General features: G+C 48.6%; 1 protein-coding gene across 2 annotated transcripts in view; it reads left to right on the top strand.

Annotated features, from left to right (window-relative positions):
• The window catches only part of LOC140392612 (uncharacterized), a 518,519-nt gene that overhangs the window by 459,344 nt on the left and 40,448 nt on the right, over positions 1-18,727 (top strand). For both annotated transcript variants that reach the window (XM_072478033.1, XM_072478034.1), the window contains 3 exons: positions 14,456-14,581; positions 15,660-15,791; positions 17,014-17,142. In XM_072478033.1, the coding sequence (XP_072334134.1) occupies positions 14,456-14,581; positions 15,660-15,791; positions 17,014-17,142 (387 nt within the window). The remainder of the gene's footprint in view (positions 1-14,455; positions 14,582-15,659; positions 15,792-17,013; positions 17,143-18,727) is intronic.

The following is an 18,727-nucleotide window of genomic DNA, read 5'->3' as shown; positions in this document are numbered from 1 at the left end:
ACTCTCCCTCATTCCCCCTCCCACCTGCACACTCTCCCACACCCCCCTCCCACCTGCACACTCTCCCACACACCCACCCTCCCACCTGCACACTCTCCCACACACCCACCCTCCCACCTGCACACTCTCCCTCACCCACCCTCCCACCTGCACACTCTCCCTCACCCACCCTCCCACCTGCACACTCTCCCTCACCCACCCTCCCACCTGCACACTCTCCCTCACCCACCCTCCCACCTGCACACTCTTCCTCATCCCCCCTCGCACCAGCACACACTCCCGCACCCCCCTCCCACCTGCACACTCTCCCTCACACACCCCCTCCCACCTGCACACTCTCCCTCACACCCGCCATCCCACCTGCACACTCTCCCTCACACCCGCCCTCCCATCTGCACACTCTCCCTCACACCCACCCTCCCACCTGCACACTCTCCCTCATCCCCCCTCGCACCTGCACACACTCCCGCACCCCCCTCCCACCTGCACACTCTCCCTCACACACCCCCTCCCACCTGCACACTCTCCCTCACACCCGCCCTCCCACCTACACACTCTCCCTCACACACCCCCTCCCACCTGCACACTCTCCCTCACACGCGCCCTCCCACCTGCACACTCTCCCTCACACCCGCCCTCCCACCTGCACACTCTCCCGCACCCCCCTCCCACCTGCACACTCTCCCGCATCCCCCTCCCACCTGCACACTCTCCCGCACCCCCCCCTCGCTCCTGCACACTCTCCCGCACCCACCCTCCCACCTGCACACACTCCCGCACCCCCCTCCCACCTGCACACACTCCCGCACCCCCCCTCCCACCTGCACACTCTCCCTCACACCCACCCTCCCACCTGCACACTCTCCCTCAAACCCATCCTCCCACCTGCACACTCTCCCTCATCCCCTCCTCCCACCTGCACACTCTCCCGCACCCCCCCTCGCACCTGCACACTCTCCCACCCCCTCCCACCTGCACACTCTCCCTCACCCTCCCCACCTGAACACTCTCCCTCATCCCCCCTCCCACCTGCACACTCTCCCGCACCTCCCCTCGCACCTGCACACTCTCCCGCACCCCCCTCGCACCTGCACACACTTCCCCCCCTACTTGCACACTCTCCCTCATCCCCCCTCCCACCTGCACACTCTCCCACACTCCCCCCCCCCACCTGCACACTCTCCCGCACCCCCCCTCCCACCTGCACACTCTCCTGCGCCCCCCCTCGCACCTGCACACTCTTCCACACTCCCCCTCCCACCTGCACACTCTCCCTCATCCCCCCTCGCACCTGCACACTCTCCCACACTCCCCCTCCCACCTGCACACTCTCCCGCACCCCCCCTCGCACCTGCACACACTCCCGCACCCCCCCCAACCTGCACACTCTCCCGCAGCCCCCCCCCCCACTCCCACCTGCACACTCTCCCGTACCCCCCCCCCCCCCCACCCTCCCACCTGCACACTCTCTAACACCCCCCCTTTGGCCGCAGCCTTCTCGGGTAAGCCGACCCGGCCTCCAGGCGCTGCGCAATAGTCCGCTCACCTCCTCCCTGCTCAGCGTCAGCCAGCACGACTGGCTGACGACTTTAAAAAGCAGGTGTGAACGGCGACGGCGTGAACTGGGGTCACGCCGTCGGGACTTCCGCCCACCTGGCCCTGAGAATAGCGGGGGTGGTGGAGAATCGCCATTTTGGGTGTCTCGGGCGATTCTCCGGCCTGCGCAGCGCGGAACTCGACGGGGCCGCTCTCGCCGCTTGGGAGACCGGCGTCGCGGGAAATTTTGGCGACCCAGGCGATTCTCCCAACCGGCGCGGTAGTTGAGAATTGCGCCCAAGATACCCCCGATCAGCCCCACGCCCCTGCTTCGGACCGGCCCGATCGCTGCACCGGCCAACCATAAGGCACGCCCGCCCCCCCCCCCCCCCCCCCCCGGTGCTGGATCTGCCCCCCACTAGGCCGCAGCCGCAGTCGCGCGAGTGCCCCGACCGGTCATACGAGGTTAGAATCACGCCGTCGGGAACTCGGCCGGTCGGGAGCGGAGTATTGCTAGGAGGGCCTCTGGCAATGGCCCCCAGCCACGCGACGTGATTCATGGATGAGCGATTCTCCGGGGCCCGGAGGATCGCCGGACGCGATTCGGTTGTGAACATCAATTCTCGCCCCCGTGTCAAACGCGTGTTCGGCTCGGGGCTGCGGAGAATTCTCAAATATTTCTCCCGTGGTCTCCAATGGGAGAAGAAGTGTAATTCCCATCGGGTGGATCAGCACGATCCAGGTCAGGATCCACTCACACTTAGAAATTATTTTCAATCACGCCGAAGGACCTGAGGATGCTGGTACAGCCGGATCCTCAAAGACAAGGGCACCCCGAACTCAGAATAATCCTACAAACCGCCCCCCACCCCTTATGCCGGCAAATACACCCCTCCCCCACTTCTTACCGACAAACACCCACTCCCGTCCCCTACAACCGCTGTCATCAGGCCCCCTCACAAGTGAGTAACACCCCGCTATGGGGTCACAAAAGGCCTCCTCCTTCAAGGTCCGCCTTAAGGTCCCCTTACACGCCTCCCCCTCAATCCCCCACTTCAGGCCCTGCCCCATGACAATGCCAACACTGGTACTGTCCCTGGCAGACCCAACTTGGCACAGCTATGTCCCTGTTGACCCGGGGGCTAAAAAGCCTCCAACATCCCCCCATCACCCCCCTCCCCAGCATGGTCACGCGTCTGTACAGTGAATTCAACAGTGGCTTTGAGAAGGTCATCCAGTTCAGGCATCAGAGGTGGTAAAAGATCCAGTCTAAAAAAATGCTCCCAGACTGTACGCATGCTCTTTCTCGGAAGCACTTCAGAGTGGAAAAGAACACCATATAAAAAATGTGGTCAGATAGGATACTTGGTCGAAAGAGGAAGCACTTCAGTGTTAATGGACTGTGAAGTGCTGTAAAAACAAAGGTAAACCCTCCTTTGAGATAGCCTTCAGCTATCAATCAAGAGACTTGTAAGAGTCAATGGGGTGTGAAATTGAGTGCAAACAACCAAGTACAAAGGAATAAAAGAGGGCAAACTGCAACATTGAAACCACAGAGCCTATTGAGACTTCAAGGGAAGAGAAATTAAATATAAACAACCAAGTACAAAGGGAAAACTTCAAGGGGAGTGAAATATTTCTCCAAGAAATAAGCTGCAGAATGGCTCTGCCCTGTGAGAGGATTTTAGGACAGGCAGGCTGCAGAATGTCTCTGTCCTGTGAGAGGATCTTAGGACAGGCAGGCTGCAGAATGGCTCTGTCCTGTGAGAGGATCTTAGGACAGGCAGGCTGCAGCTGTGCTTTGCCCTGTTATGGAGGTGTTTAACGTGAAAGAACGCAGGCTTCAAGGTTTCACAGATTCAAAGCCATCCCCATCCCAAGGGAGGCCCCCGAACTGGCTCCCTCCATCCCAACCCTCAGCTTCTTTGCAGGACCCCCCACCCCATGGCATCTGGCCAGCAGCTGCTGTGCCCCTCTGCTCCCTGGAGGTAAGCGGAGAGGGGTAATCACCTCCTTGAACCCCCCAACCCCACCACCCCGGGGGGTGTGGGGGGGGGGGGCGGGGGATGGCAGTGGGGGGAAAGCAGGAGGCCGCTGCATTCGCCTTTAATCCCACTAATGAGATTTAAATTATTGCAAATTAGCTGTGATCAGTTTCTTACCCTTTCTGGCCGAGATCCTGATCACGCCAGCTGGGGCGGGCCAGGAGAATCGAAAATTGATTTGTTCCTCGCGCAAATCCCGTTTTGGAACTCTCCGCAATTCTCCTGACATAGCAGGACTTGTGCAACACAGCCGGAGAATCGTCCCTAAAGAATCTAAAATCATGGAACAGTAAAGTATTCGGAACACAACAGATATGATGCAAATATAACGAACATGGGAATAGGATCAGCGTGAGGATCTATAACTAAATACGTGATATGCATTTATATATGCAAAGAATATCAGAACTTAACAAATATAAAGCCCATATTAGAATCATTTTTAATATAAGATTAAGCTACACAATATGGAAACAGCATTAGGAATATGGGAACTGGAAAAAGAAACGAGATTAGGGACATAGGTTATTTGCATATGAAACCAGCATAAAGAATTTAAGATCAAGAAATGTGGTGTGATTTTCCCACCGTGTTACACCCGGCCGAGAGCCGGTGATGCCCGGCAGCGAGCTCAAGTGAACCGCGCCGGGGTAACTTCTGCCTGGCAGAGGTGGAGCACTGCGGGAGGCTGGAGACTACCGGATCGGGCCCGTTAGTGATATTCTAACTGCCGATTTGCATGCCCTCGCCAACACGGGGCGTGTACCGCATTCATGCTGCCATCGAGGCGGCGGAGCGTGGCTTTCTGTTGGGCCTCCGGCGCTGGCCTCGATTTCTGGCTCATTCCCGTTTCCCCACCCGATCGCAATTCTCGATTCCGGCGTCGCTGGACGGAGAATCCCGCCCGAAGTGTGGGATTTTCCAGTGAGAATCTCTCCAAGCTCCAACAAAAATGACTGTGGGCACAATCCAACGGCCACACTGCGCCCGAAAGGCAGCTGGCCGCAGCTCGCCGCAGCTCGCCGCAGCACGCCGCAGCACGCCGCAGCACGCCGCAGCACGGCCTGGCGACCCCACTCCCGGGCTTTGCCAAAGCGATCTCGCGAGACGTTGTGATATAAATTCTGCCCATTGTGGGCAGGATCACCTTTTGGCAAATCTGCATATCAGAGTGAGATAGTTAGTCTCACTAACTCACTTAGTTGTGCCCATGGAGCTCGATTGGGATTCAGTTCTTGCTCCAATCAGAATTTCAAAGCCTATATTTCTTTCACTTATCTGTAATAAACCCACAATTGAAAGATGAGGCACTCTGTGCTGGGTAATATCCTACCACTATAACAACAACTTGTATTTATATTGCACCTATATTGTAGGCAAACATTCTGGACCGCATCACAGAGACACATGGGGGAAAAAGATCAATATCTTACCAAAGGTGATGTGAGGACTGATGTGAGCATTGCCACAAGGCGAGGGAGAGAGTTTTAGTGCGGAATTTCCAGTATGTATGGCCTCAACAGTTAAAGCAGGAGCAGCAATGGTGTTGTGAAGGGGGACTGATACATGGTGAGAATGGAGAATTCTCTGGGATGGGATGGTGGTGCTTGTAGAGCTGAAAGACGTGATAAAGATAGGAAGAGATCTGACATGAAGGGATTTAAACAGAAGATTTCAAATTTTAGGGGCAGGATTCTCTCAGCCCGGGGCCGGACCGGAGAATCCCAGCGACCGGCGCGAATCGCGCCACACCGCCCTGACGCCGGGACGGGACTCTCCGCAGAGCGGAGAATCAGCGCCATTGGCATGGCGTGGCTCCAGTCGGGGGCCGCTCTACGCGGTCCCCCCACCGATTCTCGGCCCGGGATGGGCCGAGGGGCCGTCGTAAAAAGCCCGAGTCCCAGCGGCGCCGTTCACACCTGCTCTCAGCCAGCGGGACCTCGGCGTGGAAGGGTCCGGGGGCAGCCTGTGGTGGGTAGGGGGTTCCGACCCCGGGGAGGGCCCTACAACGTGGCCTGGCCCGCGATTGGGGCCCACCGATCAGTGGGCCGGCCTCTCTGACTGGGGGCCTCCTTTCTTCTGCGCGGGCCCCTGTAGCCCTGCGCCATGTTGGGTCGGGGCCGGCGCGTTGAAGGGAGCCACTGCGCATGCGTGCATTGGCGCCGGTACCACTCCGCATGCGCGGACCCCGCGGCACTCAGTTCACGCCAGGAGCGGCGTGGTCCGGTCCAGTGCCGAGCTGGCCCCCTGTATGGGCCAGAATTGCTGTCCCTGAGGCCGTGTTGACGCCGTCGAGAAACGCAACGGCGTTTCCGACGGCGTCAACACTCCGCCTCAGGATCAAAGAATCCCGCCCTAGGTGTTTGAGTGAGCAGAAGCCATCAGTGTGATGGACAAGTAGGATTTAGAGTTGGAAAGCATAGGGGCAGCAGAATTTTAAGCAAGAAAGGAGATTGGGACGCTGGTTAGGAGGGGATTGAAATGGTTGAGTAGGGAGGCGACAAAGGCATGGTTGACAGTTTCAGTGGCAGATGCTGGTGTTGGGGGGGCGGGGGGTTGCAGGGTGAGTTCAGAATGTCCACAGGTGTTCCCTGATTTCCTACCATAACTTCGACAGAGTTTCGGCAGAGTCCCTGGTGAGATGCACCATTGGCTGCTTGTGCCATTTCTCCAAGATTTCCAAAGTTTTCCCATCTATGTACAGAGGCAGTTCAGAAGAATTCCTGGTAAATTACTGGCAAGACTGAGGTAGGGATGGAAGTGGACAATGCTGCTTAGCTGGGCGTAAATGGTCTTTGCGATGTTGATGAAAAAAGCTTTGAAGTAAAAGTGGTTCATCTCCCCTGTGAAACACTCAGGAATTAATTTACTTATGTCACTTTAATACAAAGACAATAAATGTATTTATTTATGTGGTCTCAGTGAATAAGGACAATACTATTTATTTCCAGAAACCAATCAAGGAACACAGACTTAACTATCTCAGAGCAGATCTCCTATGACGTTCATTCCAAATCCTTCAAGTAGTAATGTGCAGCCCCTCTCCTCACTCCCAAACTCAGCCATATTGATCCAGCAACATTGTTCTAGAACCAATATTTCCAGTCATTTCTGATTGACCTCCTGAACTTACAATTGGCTACAATTATCTGGATGTGTCTAATCAGACCACTGCTCTGCATGCAAAACTGCCTCAAAGGGATTGGTCAGAATAAGAACTAACTGTCCCAGTTGTGGTCCATGCTACCATGAGGAATTCCACAAAAGCTCGATCTTGGATGCAATACATGGATAGAAATGATTGCACAGACCTGGCCAGTTAAGGCCTAAGTCTTTGAGATATGACTAAACATCAACAATCGACTAATGGAACCAATAACGGACCTGACGGATTGATTTATTCAATACTCGAACTAAATTTTCACCATCCTGCCCACATTTTGAATCCAGTAAGAAATCTCACAACACCAAGTTAAAGTCCAACAGGTTTGTTTGGAATCACTAGCTTTCGGAGCGCAGCTCCTTCATCAGGTGATACATTTTGAATAGGTTATGTACATATATTCACAGGTCTGCCACATTAGACATGAGATTCACATATGAGATTCTATTTGTTTGTTCTGTCCCCTCCTGTACACATGCAGATACTGTTCCAGAGAATTTGTGAAAGTGATTTATTTGATTGTTCTACTGGTGAGGTTGTTGAGAAGTAAAAATAATGCACATTTATACAACGATATAAACAACTTCAAAGCTTTTTTTCATCAACCTCAGGACATCCCAAAATTCTTAGCAGACAGTTAAGTACTTTTTGAAGTGTAATTGCTGTTCTAATACAGGAAACATGGCAACCAATTTGCACAAAGCAAGTTCCCACAAGCAACAATGCGATACTACCCAGATAATCAACTATTGCAGTAATGACACTTCTTATGGGCTGGTTTAGGGCAGTGGGCCCGTTAGAGAGAAGAAGGTTAAGAGGTGACTTAATTGAGGCATACAAGATGATCCGAGGATTGGATAGGGTGGACAGTGAGAGCCTTTTTCCTCGGATGGTGATGTCTAGCACGAGGGGACATACCTTTAAATTGAGGGGAGATAGATATAAGACAGATGTCAGAGGTAGGTTCTCTACTCAGAGAGTAGTAAGGGTGTGGAATGCCCTGCCTGCAACAGTAGTGGACTCGCCAACACTAAGGGCATTCAAATGGTCATTGGATAGACATATGGACAATAAGGGAATAATGTAGATGGGCTTTAGAGTGGTTTCACAGGTCGGCGAAACACCAAGGGCCGAAGGGCCTGTACTGCGCTGTAATGTTCTATGTTCTATGTTCTACAGCTGGTTTGTAACGCAGAACAAGGCCAGCAGCGCGGGTTCAATTCCCGTACCAGTTTACCCGAACAGGCGCCGGAATGTGGCGACTAGGGGCTTTTCACAGTAACTTCATACTTGTGACAATAAAAGGTTATTGTTATTATATAAAGCTATAGGATCTGTTGTTTTAATACAACACTTTCACTTTGGCTGTGGGTGCGGTGACAGCACTTTTTTCATTAGCAGTGTAGAGTTAGAAGAACAAAGGTGAAACCAAGAAAGTTCAAGGAAAACGATGATGAGTAAAGAGAAATTTCCCCATTTGAAGTCAACATTTTAACCTTTAACTATGTTTATGTTTTGGCGTCAGGCAGTTCCTTAGTATAAGGCGCATGTCTGAAAATCGCACATCAGATTTGCTCAATGTTGACATCGGAAACACTTTTCATCAATGCTTCAAGAGTCTCAATACTCTTATTAAAAAAAAACCTTGGGAAATAGAGACTGTTCAACACTATTCTTGGCAAAACCTAAACACCTGACTTGGCTTGTGCAGTTTTTATGTTCCGACCCCAGATGTTTTTAACGTGAATATCTGTCTGAAGAAATGAACTCCATCATTGTATTTTTGCTTGTCCAAGGACCCAGATGGTGCTAGGCTGTGAGACATAACATCATTAGATAAATCATACAAAAACTGCATGACCTAATTTTCTGACCAAGTTCTTTTCAAGCCACGGACTGCTGAGTTTGCCCTCATTAATGTTGTAAGACTGTGCCAGCAATAAACCCTAATTCGAATCAGTCGTCCGATGTTACTTTCCTGACTGGTACACATCTTGTGTCGTTCAGTGATGCTGGAGGAGATAACGATATGTATCTTCATAGCCTCATTGCAACAGGCAGAATAATTTGTGGAACTGCTGGAGATGTTCCTTCACTAAATGTTATCATTGAATTTTAGCTCAGTACTGCGCGAAGGTTTGGAGTTTAAACTTCTTGACTTTCTGTTATAGTGGTAACTTTAGCCAGTAATGGCTGGTCAGTATATCAGAAGATAGTAATCCCTAAAGTTGTAATGCTGGTCCCCGAACCAAGTGAGACATTAAAATAGAATTAGAAAGTTCATTCTCAGATATTCAAGCAAACAGTCCGTCTGGACCTCTTTCACAACCCGATAACATGGAGGATGTAGGCCCACCATAACAGCTGAGAAGTTAGATGAGCGAAATAGAGAGGATTGACCAGTTGCATTCTTCTAATACCCAATACCACACTGGTAAGACACATGAAGACCGGCAACCTCCTACCCAGATACTGACAAAATAGGGTCTGATGTGTTTGGAGTGGGGACACATACTTCTTCCCCTTCTTAGGTAGTAGCTTGGGATCCAGAATGACTTGTTTCCAGTCCAGTTTGATGAATTCTGAGATGGCAGGTACGTCCAATGCACAATCCACTTATGTGAGGCAGGTGGTTCTCGAAGGATTAGGTAGATGAATGGTTTGGAGGTTTTGTGCCCAAATTTCTGATGCCTTAACATTGCTACTGCATGTTCCTGACATTGGTAACTTCCCAAATGACCCCTCCTCATTTTGGTCAGTCTGGGCCAGGGACTCCCATGAGTTGACAGGGATATTTGCTTTCTTAGGGATGTTTTAAGGACAGGGAGTTGTCTGCTGTGGCCATGTTCCAATAGAGCAGTTACTTTGAGAGCCTACCTAGTGGTGTCTTAGGATATAACCACTAGGAACGGCAAAAAATATAAAATAGAACAATTTCTTACATTCTTCACATCTTGAAGGGTAAATCCATTGGAATTTGATGCAAATTTAGACTTTTCTTCCCTCCTTCAAAATCAATTGGTGAAATTGGGCATGTTTTGCTCCTGAAAATGTTCAGGATTGGTCTTTGGTCACTGCCCATGGGCAGTGAAGACTCATTGCCAAAAGCTTGTATCGTCATGTAACCAGCGAGGTCATCCTTGGTGTATAAACATGTGAGCTAGAGCAGGGGCCATTTCATCCACCACTTCAAACATGGCGTCAGGAATGGCAACTGAAATGGAGTGGATTTCAATAGCTGTAAGAGAGCCAGCAGCTATAAGAAACAGCAGAGAATAATTAAAACATCAGTCTGACACTTCGTACAGGACATTGGTCACTGGGAAAGTCAGTATGGCTTTGAGTATTCCAGTACCTGCGCCTATGGAGTTGGAGGGAGATTTGGAAATAAATTGGAAATTCCTCCAGTCTCAATGTCAAAACTATAAAACTGCCACAAAGTTAAACAAAAAACCTGGACAAACAAGAGTAGCAACTATGTTATCAGTGCTGGGGAAGAGTACTACAGTCTTCATTGCATCCAAGACTTCACCGAGGAGCAGAAAAGCCAGTCTTCTGACATTTTGGAAGCCAGAATGACCCATTTTAATGATAATGAATGTTACATGTTCAACACCAGAGCTCAGGATAAGGGGGAGAACATTAATCAGTATGTGATATCCAGCTGAATCTTGTGAGCTTGAGAAACTGAGGAATGAACAGATCAGAGATAGGATTGCCTTAGAAACAAGAGATCCCGCCATGAGCGCACGTCTTCTGGGAGAAGAGAAACATACTCTCAAGAAGGCTATCGATATGCGCATGAACTCTGAAGTGGTCAATTGTCAATTGCAGAGTATTGATGGGAAAACTGATGAGGTTTTGCACCTTTGCTGAGAGGAGGTTCAGGCTTTCCAAACACAAGACAATGATGATAGGGAAGAACTATTTGCAGAAGGGTCAGCAGAAAGATCAAGGCCGGAGTACAGGATGTAAATATTACAAAGGAAAAGGATGGATGTCCAGTGTGGGGAAAGCAGTGCCCTAAATGTAAGAAGCTGAAACACTTTGTCTGCAAATGGATTGCTGGAAGGAAGAAAAGCCAACCTATGAAGATGGTTGCTGGCAAGATGTCAGACAATGAACCTGTCACATCAATCTTCACCCTAGAACAGGTTATCACCCTCAAGTCAGATGAACTTGAAGATGAATAAGAAGTTGCAACTAAAGATGACTGAAGCATCCCAGACAGGCCCTGGATGAAACTTGGAGTAGACCTCTTCACTTTCTGTGGAACTGACTTATCTCATCCCCTTCGACTACTATTCAGACTACTGGGAGCTAAACAAGCTGATGTCAATGACCACCAGTGAGATTGTAGAATGGCTGAAAGCATACTTCAGTTGCTATGGCACTCTTGAAATTGTGATGAGCAACAATGGCCCTCAGGTCACGGCTGAAGAATTCAGGTGCTTCATGAATGATGGGGAAATTCAGCACGACACATCATCTCCACCTATCTCCAGTCAAGTGGAATGACTAAGGCAGCAGTGAAAATTGCCAAACGGATCATCAGAAGATTGAGGGAATCCAGCACATGTGTGTAAAAGGTCATCTTAGAGTGAAGAGAAGCACCTACTGAAGGCATGAAAAGTAATCCAGTTCAACGACTAATATCATGCCACACCTATAATACTCTTCCAATAGCTAAGAAACTACTGAAGCCAGAAGTAGTTCCAGGAGTGAGTGACAAAATCAAAGTGAAATGACAAAAAGCCAAATTTCACTTTAATGAAGCTGCCAAATCATTGCCAGAGATGAGAGTTGGAGAGCTGTTCAAAGAGTACAAACATAATATTAATAATCTTTATTAGTGTCACAAGTAGGCTTACATTTCCCGTACTGGCCTCCCCGAACAGGCACTGGAATGTGGCGACTAGGGGCTTTTCACAGTAACTTCATTGAAGTCTACTTGTGACACTAAGCTATCATTATTAACACTGCAATGAAGTTACCATGAAAATCGAACATGGGAGCCTGCCGCTGTGAAGACCATAAGACCATAAGACATAGGAGCGGAAGTAAGGCCATTCGAGTCCACTCCACCATTCAATCATGGCTGATTTCAACTCCATTTACCCGCTCTCTCTCCATAGCCCTTAATTCCTCGAGAAATCAAGAATCTATCAACGTCTGTCTTAAAGACACTCAACGTCCCAGCCTCCACCGCCCTCTGTGGCAATGAATTAATTCCACAGACCCACCACTCTCTGGCTGAAGAAATTTCTCCTCATCTCTGTTCTAAAGTGACTCCCTTTTATTCTAAGGCTGTGCCCCCGGGTCCTAGTCTCCCCTGCTAATGGAAACAACTTCCCTACGTCCACCCTATCTAAGCCATTCATTATCTTGTAAGTTTCTATTAGATCTCCCCTCAACCTCCTAAACTCCAATGAATATAATCCCAGGATCCTCAGACGTTCATCGTATGTTCGGCCTACCATTCCTGGGATCATCCGTGTGAATCTCCGCTGGACCCGCTCCAGTGCCAGTATGTCCTTCCTGAGGTGTGGGGCCCAAAATTGCTCACAGTATTCTAAATGGGGCCTAACTAATGCTTTATAAAGCTTCAGAAGTACATCCCTGCTTTTATATTCCAAGCCTCTTGAGATAAATGACAACATTGCATTTGCTTTCTTAATTACGGACTCAACCTGCAAGTTTACCTTTAGAGAATCCTGGACTAGGACTCCCAAGTCCCTTTGCACTTCAGCATTATGAATTTTGTCACCGTTTAGAAAATAGTCCATGCCTCTATTCTTTTTTTCCAAAGTGCAAGACCTCGCACTTGCCCACGTTGAATTTCATCAGCCATTTCTTGGACCACTCTCCTAAACTGTCTAAATCTTTCTGAAGCCTCCCCACCTCCACCATACTACCTGCCCCTCCACCTATCTTTGTATCATCGGCAAACTTAGCCAGAATGCCCCCAGTCCCGTCATCTAGATCGTTAATATATAAAGAGAACAGCTGTGGCCCCAACACTGAACCCTGCGGGACACCACTCGTCACCGGTTGCCATTCCGAAAAAGAACCTTTTATCCCAACTCTCTGCCTTCTGCCTGACAGCCAATCGTCAATCCATGTTAGTACCTTGCCTCGAATACCATGGGCCCTTATTTTACTCAGCAGTCTCCCGTGAGGCACCTTATCAAAGGCCTTTTGGAAGTCAAGATAGATAACATGAAGCCACAGTGCTACCCACTGTGCTACCGTGCTACATGCCGCTCACGGTAGCACAGTTGCAAACTAGGTGAGGTTTACTGCTGAACTTTCTGCTCTGGTGTTCCCACCCTTCCCTACCTTACAACAGTGACTGCAGTACTTGGTTATGAAGCGTCTTAGGATATTCTGAGGTTGTGAAAGGCGCTATACAAGTGTAAGCCCTTTCTTTTTTAATAAGAGATAATAAAAGCCCAAGATCCTGGCAGGAGTCACACAGATCAAAGGCCGTCCCCTGCCAGGTCTGGAAATGCACTCCTCTTTGTGCTTTCCTTTGTCTCCTTATGGTTGCAATGAGCCTCCCAGCAGGCCTTTTTTGGACTGGTAATTTCAAACTTATTAAAGTGCATTTTTACATGAAATCTTCTGGAGCATTCATTAAAACCACTAGCACCTGTGAATTCATTTACCTCACTGCTGTGAAGTTACCTTTGAAGTTTCTTTGAGGTTTGGGCAAGACTATGGAAGCCCAGCGCTTCACCTGTTTTTTTTCCACTCCATCTTTCCGCCCACTATGATGTCCACATATCAAGCTGGGGAATGGAACACTTTCCATTCAGACGGCCAGTATTAGTATCAAACATTCCCGAGCTACAGTCTGATCAGTGTAACGTCTCTCCTCCTTTTTACGTCCATACCATCCTGAATAATCCCCGTCCCCAGATCTTCCGAGGCTGACTGACTAGGGCCAGCTTGGTGCTGTGGGATCATGCCCCCTTGGAACCAAATTTGAGGGTCATTTCAAACAGACGGATAAAATAAAGACCCACTCCCAGTCCTGCTCTCTAGCCAAACCCACCCCCACTCCTGCTCTGCCTCCAGAACCAATCCCCCCCCCCCCCCCCCCACCCCCCCAACATCCAGACCAGCTCCTGTTCTCTATCTAGAATTCAGTTGGATGCTTTTCATTCTTTGTGCTATTGGAGCTGCTTGTAGTTGGGTGGATGTCCCATTTTCTGCTGGTTCAGAGGGATTGACTGGATGTTGTTGGTGTGTCCGTGGTGTCAAAGTCCTGCCTTTTCATCTCCGTCATAAACACTTTGAACAGATAATCAATAAGCACAAAGTCAAGCACACGTGATTTAAAGCACGCAGATGCTCTGCATTTTCCTCTGAACATTTTAGCAGCAAATGCACAAAAAGATTGAATTTACACGCATGCGCCCCGTGAATATGCGTGCTAATACCACATGACCAACAACTGTGTCCAATGCTGAATCTTATTTACTAATCAAAAATGTAATTTAACCACATCTGCATTCCCAATTAGCCAAATGTGGCTCTGGCTGTCAACAGCGTTTTAATGTAATGGGCATATTTAGATTCTGGACCTTCCCCTATAAACCAGCTCCACTGAATAATACATTAGACAGAAATCATTCGCTTGGGCACATTGTACCAGAGAACTGACTCCACCCAGAGAACTGACTCCACCCACCTCTCCTGATTACAGAATGTGCCAGCAGCAGGTTTGGCGTGAACTGTCTGCAGACGTGTAACTGCGGAGGAGCTCCATGTGACAGAGTGACGGGAGGATGCAGATGCCCTCCTGGTAAAATGGGCCCTGGCTGCAAGAAAGGTGAGAGGGCAAGGGTCACGAGCAGCATTTTGTTTTATGTGTTCCTCTCCATTAATGTAGCCTGAACAGAATTATTGTAAACAGTTGCAAACAATAGAAATGTTGCAACTTGCGCTGACATATCCCTGAATGGCGCTGCCGCTGTATAAAAATGCTTCCCGACAGTTGTTCCAGTAAATGTCATGTATACAGTCCCCACCACCTGCACTGTCCACACGTACAACGGGCCGTCAGCTATGCTGAGCAAATGCCGCTAACCATGTGTCATCACCATGGGGGTCAATGGCGGAGGCCCCACTTATTCTGTAATAACCATGCTGTTTTATAAGTACTTATCCATTTAAAAGACTGCTGATTTCAGCTGGTCTTGTCTTCAAGTGGTTCCAATCAGCTGCTTGCACCTGGTTTAAGTGCAATTATCTCAACATCAGCTAACAATTAGGAGAGGTTAAGTGGGGAATTCTTGTTTTTATAAAAAATATGCTGGTTAACTTAACCTTTTTGGTTTGATCGCCCACTGAAGTTAACGCCAGTGGGGCCGCTATACGTTCAGGGGACTGTATTTGGCTTTAGGTTTTGCACGGGCTTTTGGCTCACTTGAGAGAACCCCTCACGAAGACTCAAGTTCATAATCCACACTGACCAACCAGAGGCTGGCAAGGAAAGATCTCCCGCACAGCTCGTACTCACTGTCCAGCTCACTGTAGTGAGGTACCAGAGGGTGCCTGGTTACTTGTGGACCCAGAACCCACAGCTTGAATCAATCCCTTCCAGAGAAGAGGGAGAAGTTCAATTGAAAAGGCAGAATCATCAGACTTTAGTATTGTCAATTTTCGCTGTTGATTATTTTTTTTGTCTACTATGTACGTACTGTGTACGTTTGCTCGGCCGCAGAAAAATACTTTTCACTGTACTTCGGTACATTTGACAATAAATCAAATCAATCAATCAATAGGGTTGGAAATTCCCATTCCAAAAATATGAATTAAAAATGTTTTTGCATTTGTTTGTTATTTAAGCGACATTAACTTTCCCATCATCTTGTGACCTGTTGTGTCCCTCTGATTTCTCCACACAGAGTGCCAAGAGGGTCACTGGGGCCTCGCCTGCAAGGGGACTTGCCCCATCTGTGAAAATAATGGGACCTGTAATAAGAAGACTGGACAGTGTACCTGTCCACCAGGATTCGTGGGGACATTATGTCAGAACAGTAGGTACTCTGCCATATGTAGCTTGGTTAATGTCATACATGTCCACCTGACCATCTCGCTCACTTCGTCAGAAGCTCTGGGTTAAGCGCTCCCCTAATACCCTTCATACAAATAGGGCCCATACACCTCAATGGTGGCCTCCAATGTAAGGCAGTTTATTCCCATTTGTACTTCTATTTCTGACTGTTTTGCTTAACTCCATTGCTTTGGTTCCGTCACCCTTTGACCAACAAAAGTCTGGCAATCTCAGTTTGAAATTTTAAATTGGCTTCCAGCCTCGACAGTCGTTGAGGGAGTTTCGGATTTCCTCTTGCCACACTTATGGCCTAGCTTTTGTCCATGAATTTCCTGGAATGCTTGAAAGGTTTGTTCTTTAGTCTTGTTGCCTTCTTTGGTTGGTAAATCCAACATCTCAGTGCAAAAAATCTTCGAATCTCTGGGAATTAATTGGAGTTTTTCAGCTCCACTACCCTTCCACAGCTGACTAACCAATGGACTCACTGACTTAGCTCACTGGGGAAGATTGACCATTCAGGTGAAGTAACCATGGAATCTCAGCAAGCCTGCTCACCTTCAGGTACCGGGGTGTTTTGGGGGGGCGGGGGTGGTGCACCTCAGCAAGACTGTGGGGAGAGAATGAACTCCAAAAGTTCCTTCACCTCACTTATGAAGTGTCAAACTATCTTTCTGATGCAGATAAAAGCAAATTAATGCGGATGCTGGCATCTGAAACAAAAACAGAAAAGAGTCATCCAGACTCGAAACGTCAGCTCCCTTGTCTCTCCACAGAGGCTGTCAGACTCGCTGAGATTGTCCAGTATTTTCTGGTTTTGTTTCTGATGCAGAGGTTCAATAACCTGTTGTGTTGCCAGCGCGATCTTTGGCATTTGCTGGTTTGTTTTCCTCTTTATCTTTTATCCACCAGCGCTATTTGATTGATCCCACCTGCAAGATCCTTTCCCTCGACGTTTTTCTCTTTCTCTCCAAAACACAACTCGAATTCTTCCCTCAGGGAAATCAAAATGCGAGTGCCAGCCAAGGCTTAGAGGAAAACCCCCAAACCAGGAAACTTAATACGAAGAAATACAGGTGCTGGATGACAATTGGGTTTAATATAAAAATTAAACAAAAATAATCTCTGGAAAGAGCGTAATATTTTCATTGTGACTTTTTTGAGAACCCGGAACTGGAAATCGAATGTGAGTTTATTTTTCGCTGCAGCGTGCCCCACGGGTCAATATGGCCCAGGTTGTCAGATGCGATGTGCTTGTGAGAACGAAGGTCATTGCCATCCAGTGACAGGGCGTTGCACGTGTTCTCCAGGTTGGACCGGCCATAACTGCAGGAGAGGTAAGAACCATATATATTCAGCCACCTAACCCCGAAGCTCTGGAATTCCCTTTCCCAAATCTCTCCACTCCTCTCACTTCCTGTAATATGTTCTTTGAAGCCCACCTCCTGACCAATTTATTTGGTCATCTGTCCTTATATATCCTTCGGTTGGATCACAGTCAATTTTTTGTCTGATTACAGTCCTATGAGTGCCTTCGGATATTTCACAATATTAAAAGTTCTATTTAAGTGCAGTTTGTTGCTACTATAATACAAATAGGCAGCTGTTCACAGAATCCACCAAGATAATGTAATACGGAGCGATATGTAAGTGGTGGGTATACCTGTTAGGAACAGCAACAGTCCATCCAGTTAGATCATAGCTGAACTCTGAACTCTATTACAAGTCCATTCTTCTGCCTCTGTTCCATATCCGCTGATATCCTTACCGAACAAAAATAAATTTATATCAGTCTTGAAAGCTCCAAATTTCCCCCTGTGGAATGTGATTCACACTCCACTAGCACATCTCCTTAAGTAACTACACATTGTGCAGTCCTTTCAACCATGGTGTCAATAAGTCAGTGGGCATGGTCTCCCTCAAGCAGCTGCTATGCCACATGGATGTACTCAGGCCAGTATGACAGCTGCTTAGTAAGGCGGCGCGAACAGGAATAACGTGTGTCAATGGTTAGCACTTGATGACTTCAAGAGGGAGCGACATTCGGACAGCACAATCTCTCCAATCAACAGCTCTCATGGATGAATAATGCAGAGCTCCATACTGCTTTTGGACATCAGGATGCAGGGACGGGTTACTCGACAGAATGCAACCAAAACTACAAGTCATGTTCTCATTGTCCTCATAGACAGTGGCTCAGTAGGAACATTGTTTGACTATTTACAAATATCGTGATCCTGCATTCGTCGGAAGCGCGCCAAGTGTGCATGCTGCATTGCTTTGACATTTGGGAGAGATGTAGCCCAGTCAATATTGACACAGCAGTCAATGACAGCGTCTTACCTTCACAGATCCTGCAGAGCACTCAGAAGATGTGACAAAGCATCACTTTCCATAAAACCATCAGACCATAATACGTAGGAGCAGAAATAGGCCATTCGGCCTGGATCATGTCTGATCTGATCTGATAATCCTCAACTCCACTTTCCCGCTTTATCCCCATAATAACTCTTGATTCCCTTACTGATTAAAAACCTTTCATATCATCAAAGTCCTCAACATTGCGCGGTAGCATAGTGGTTAGCACAATTGCTTCACAGCTCCAGGGTCCCAGGTTCGATTCCCGGCTTGGGTCACTGTCAGTGCGGAGTCTGCACACTCTCCCCTTGTGTGTGTGGGTTTCCTCCGGGTTCTCTGGTTTCTTCCCACAGTCCAAAGATGTGCAGGTTAGGTGGATTGGCCATGCTAAATTGCCCTTAGTGTCCAAAATTGCCCTTAGTGTTGGGTGGGGCTACTGGGTTATGGGGATAGGGTGGAGGTGCATCATTGGTAGGGTGCTCTTTCCAAGAGCTGGTGCGAACTCGATGGGCCGAATGGCCTCCTTCTGCACTGTAAATTCTATGATTGTGCATCTCACAAAGG

The sequence above is a fragment of the Scyliorhinus torazame genome, chromosome 16 (assembly GCF_047496885.1).
Source record: "Scyliorhinus torazame isolate Kashiwa2021f chromosome 16, sScyTor2.1, whole genome shotgun sequence".
NCBI classification, from domain to species: domain Eukaryota; kingdom Metazoa; phylum Chordata; class Chondrichthyes; order Carcharhiniformes; family Scyliorhinidae; genus Scyliorhinus; species Scyliorhinus torazame.
This window is presented reverse-complemented; position numbering and strand designations above follow the sequence as displayed.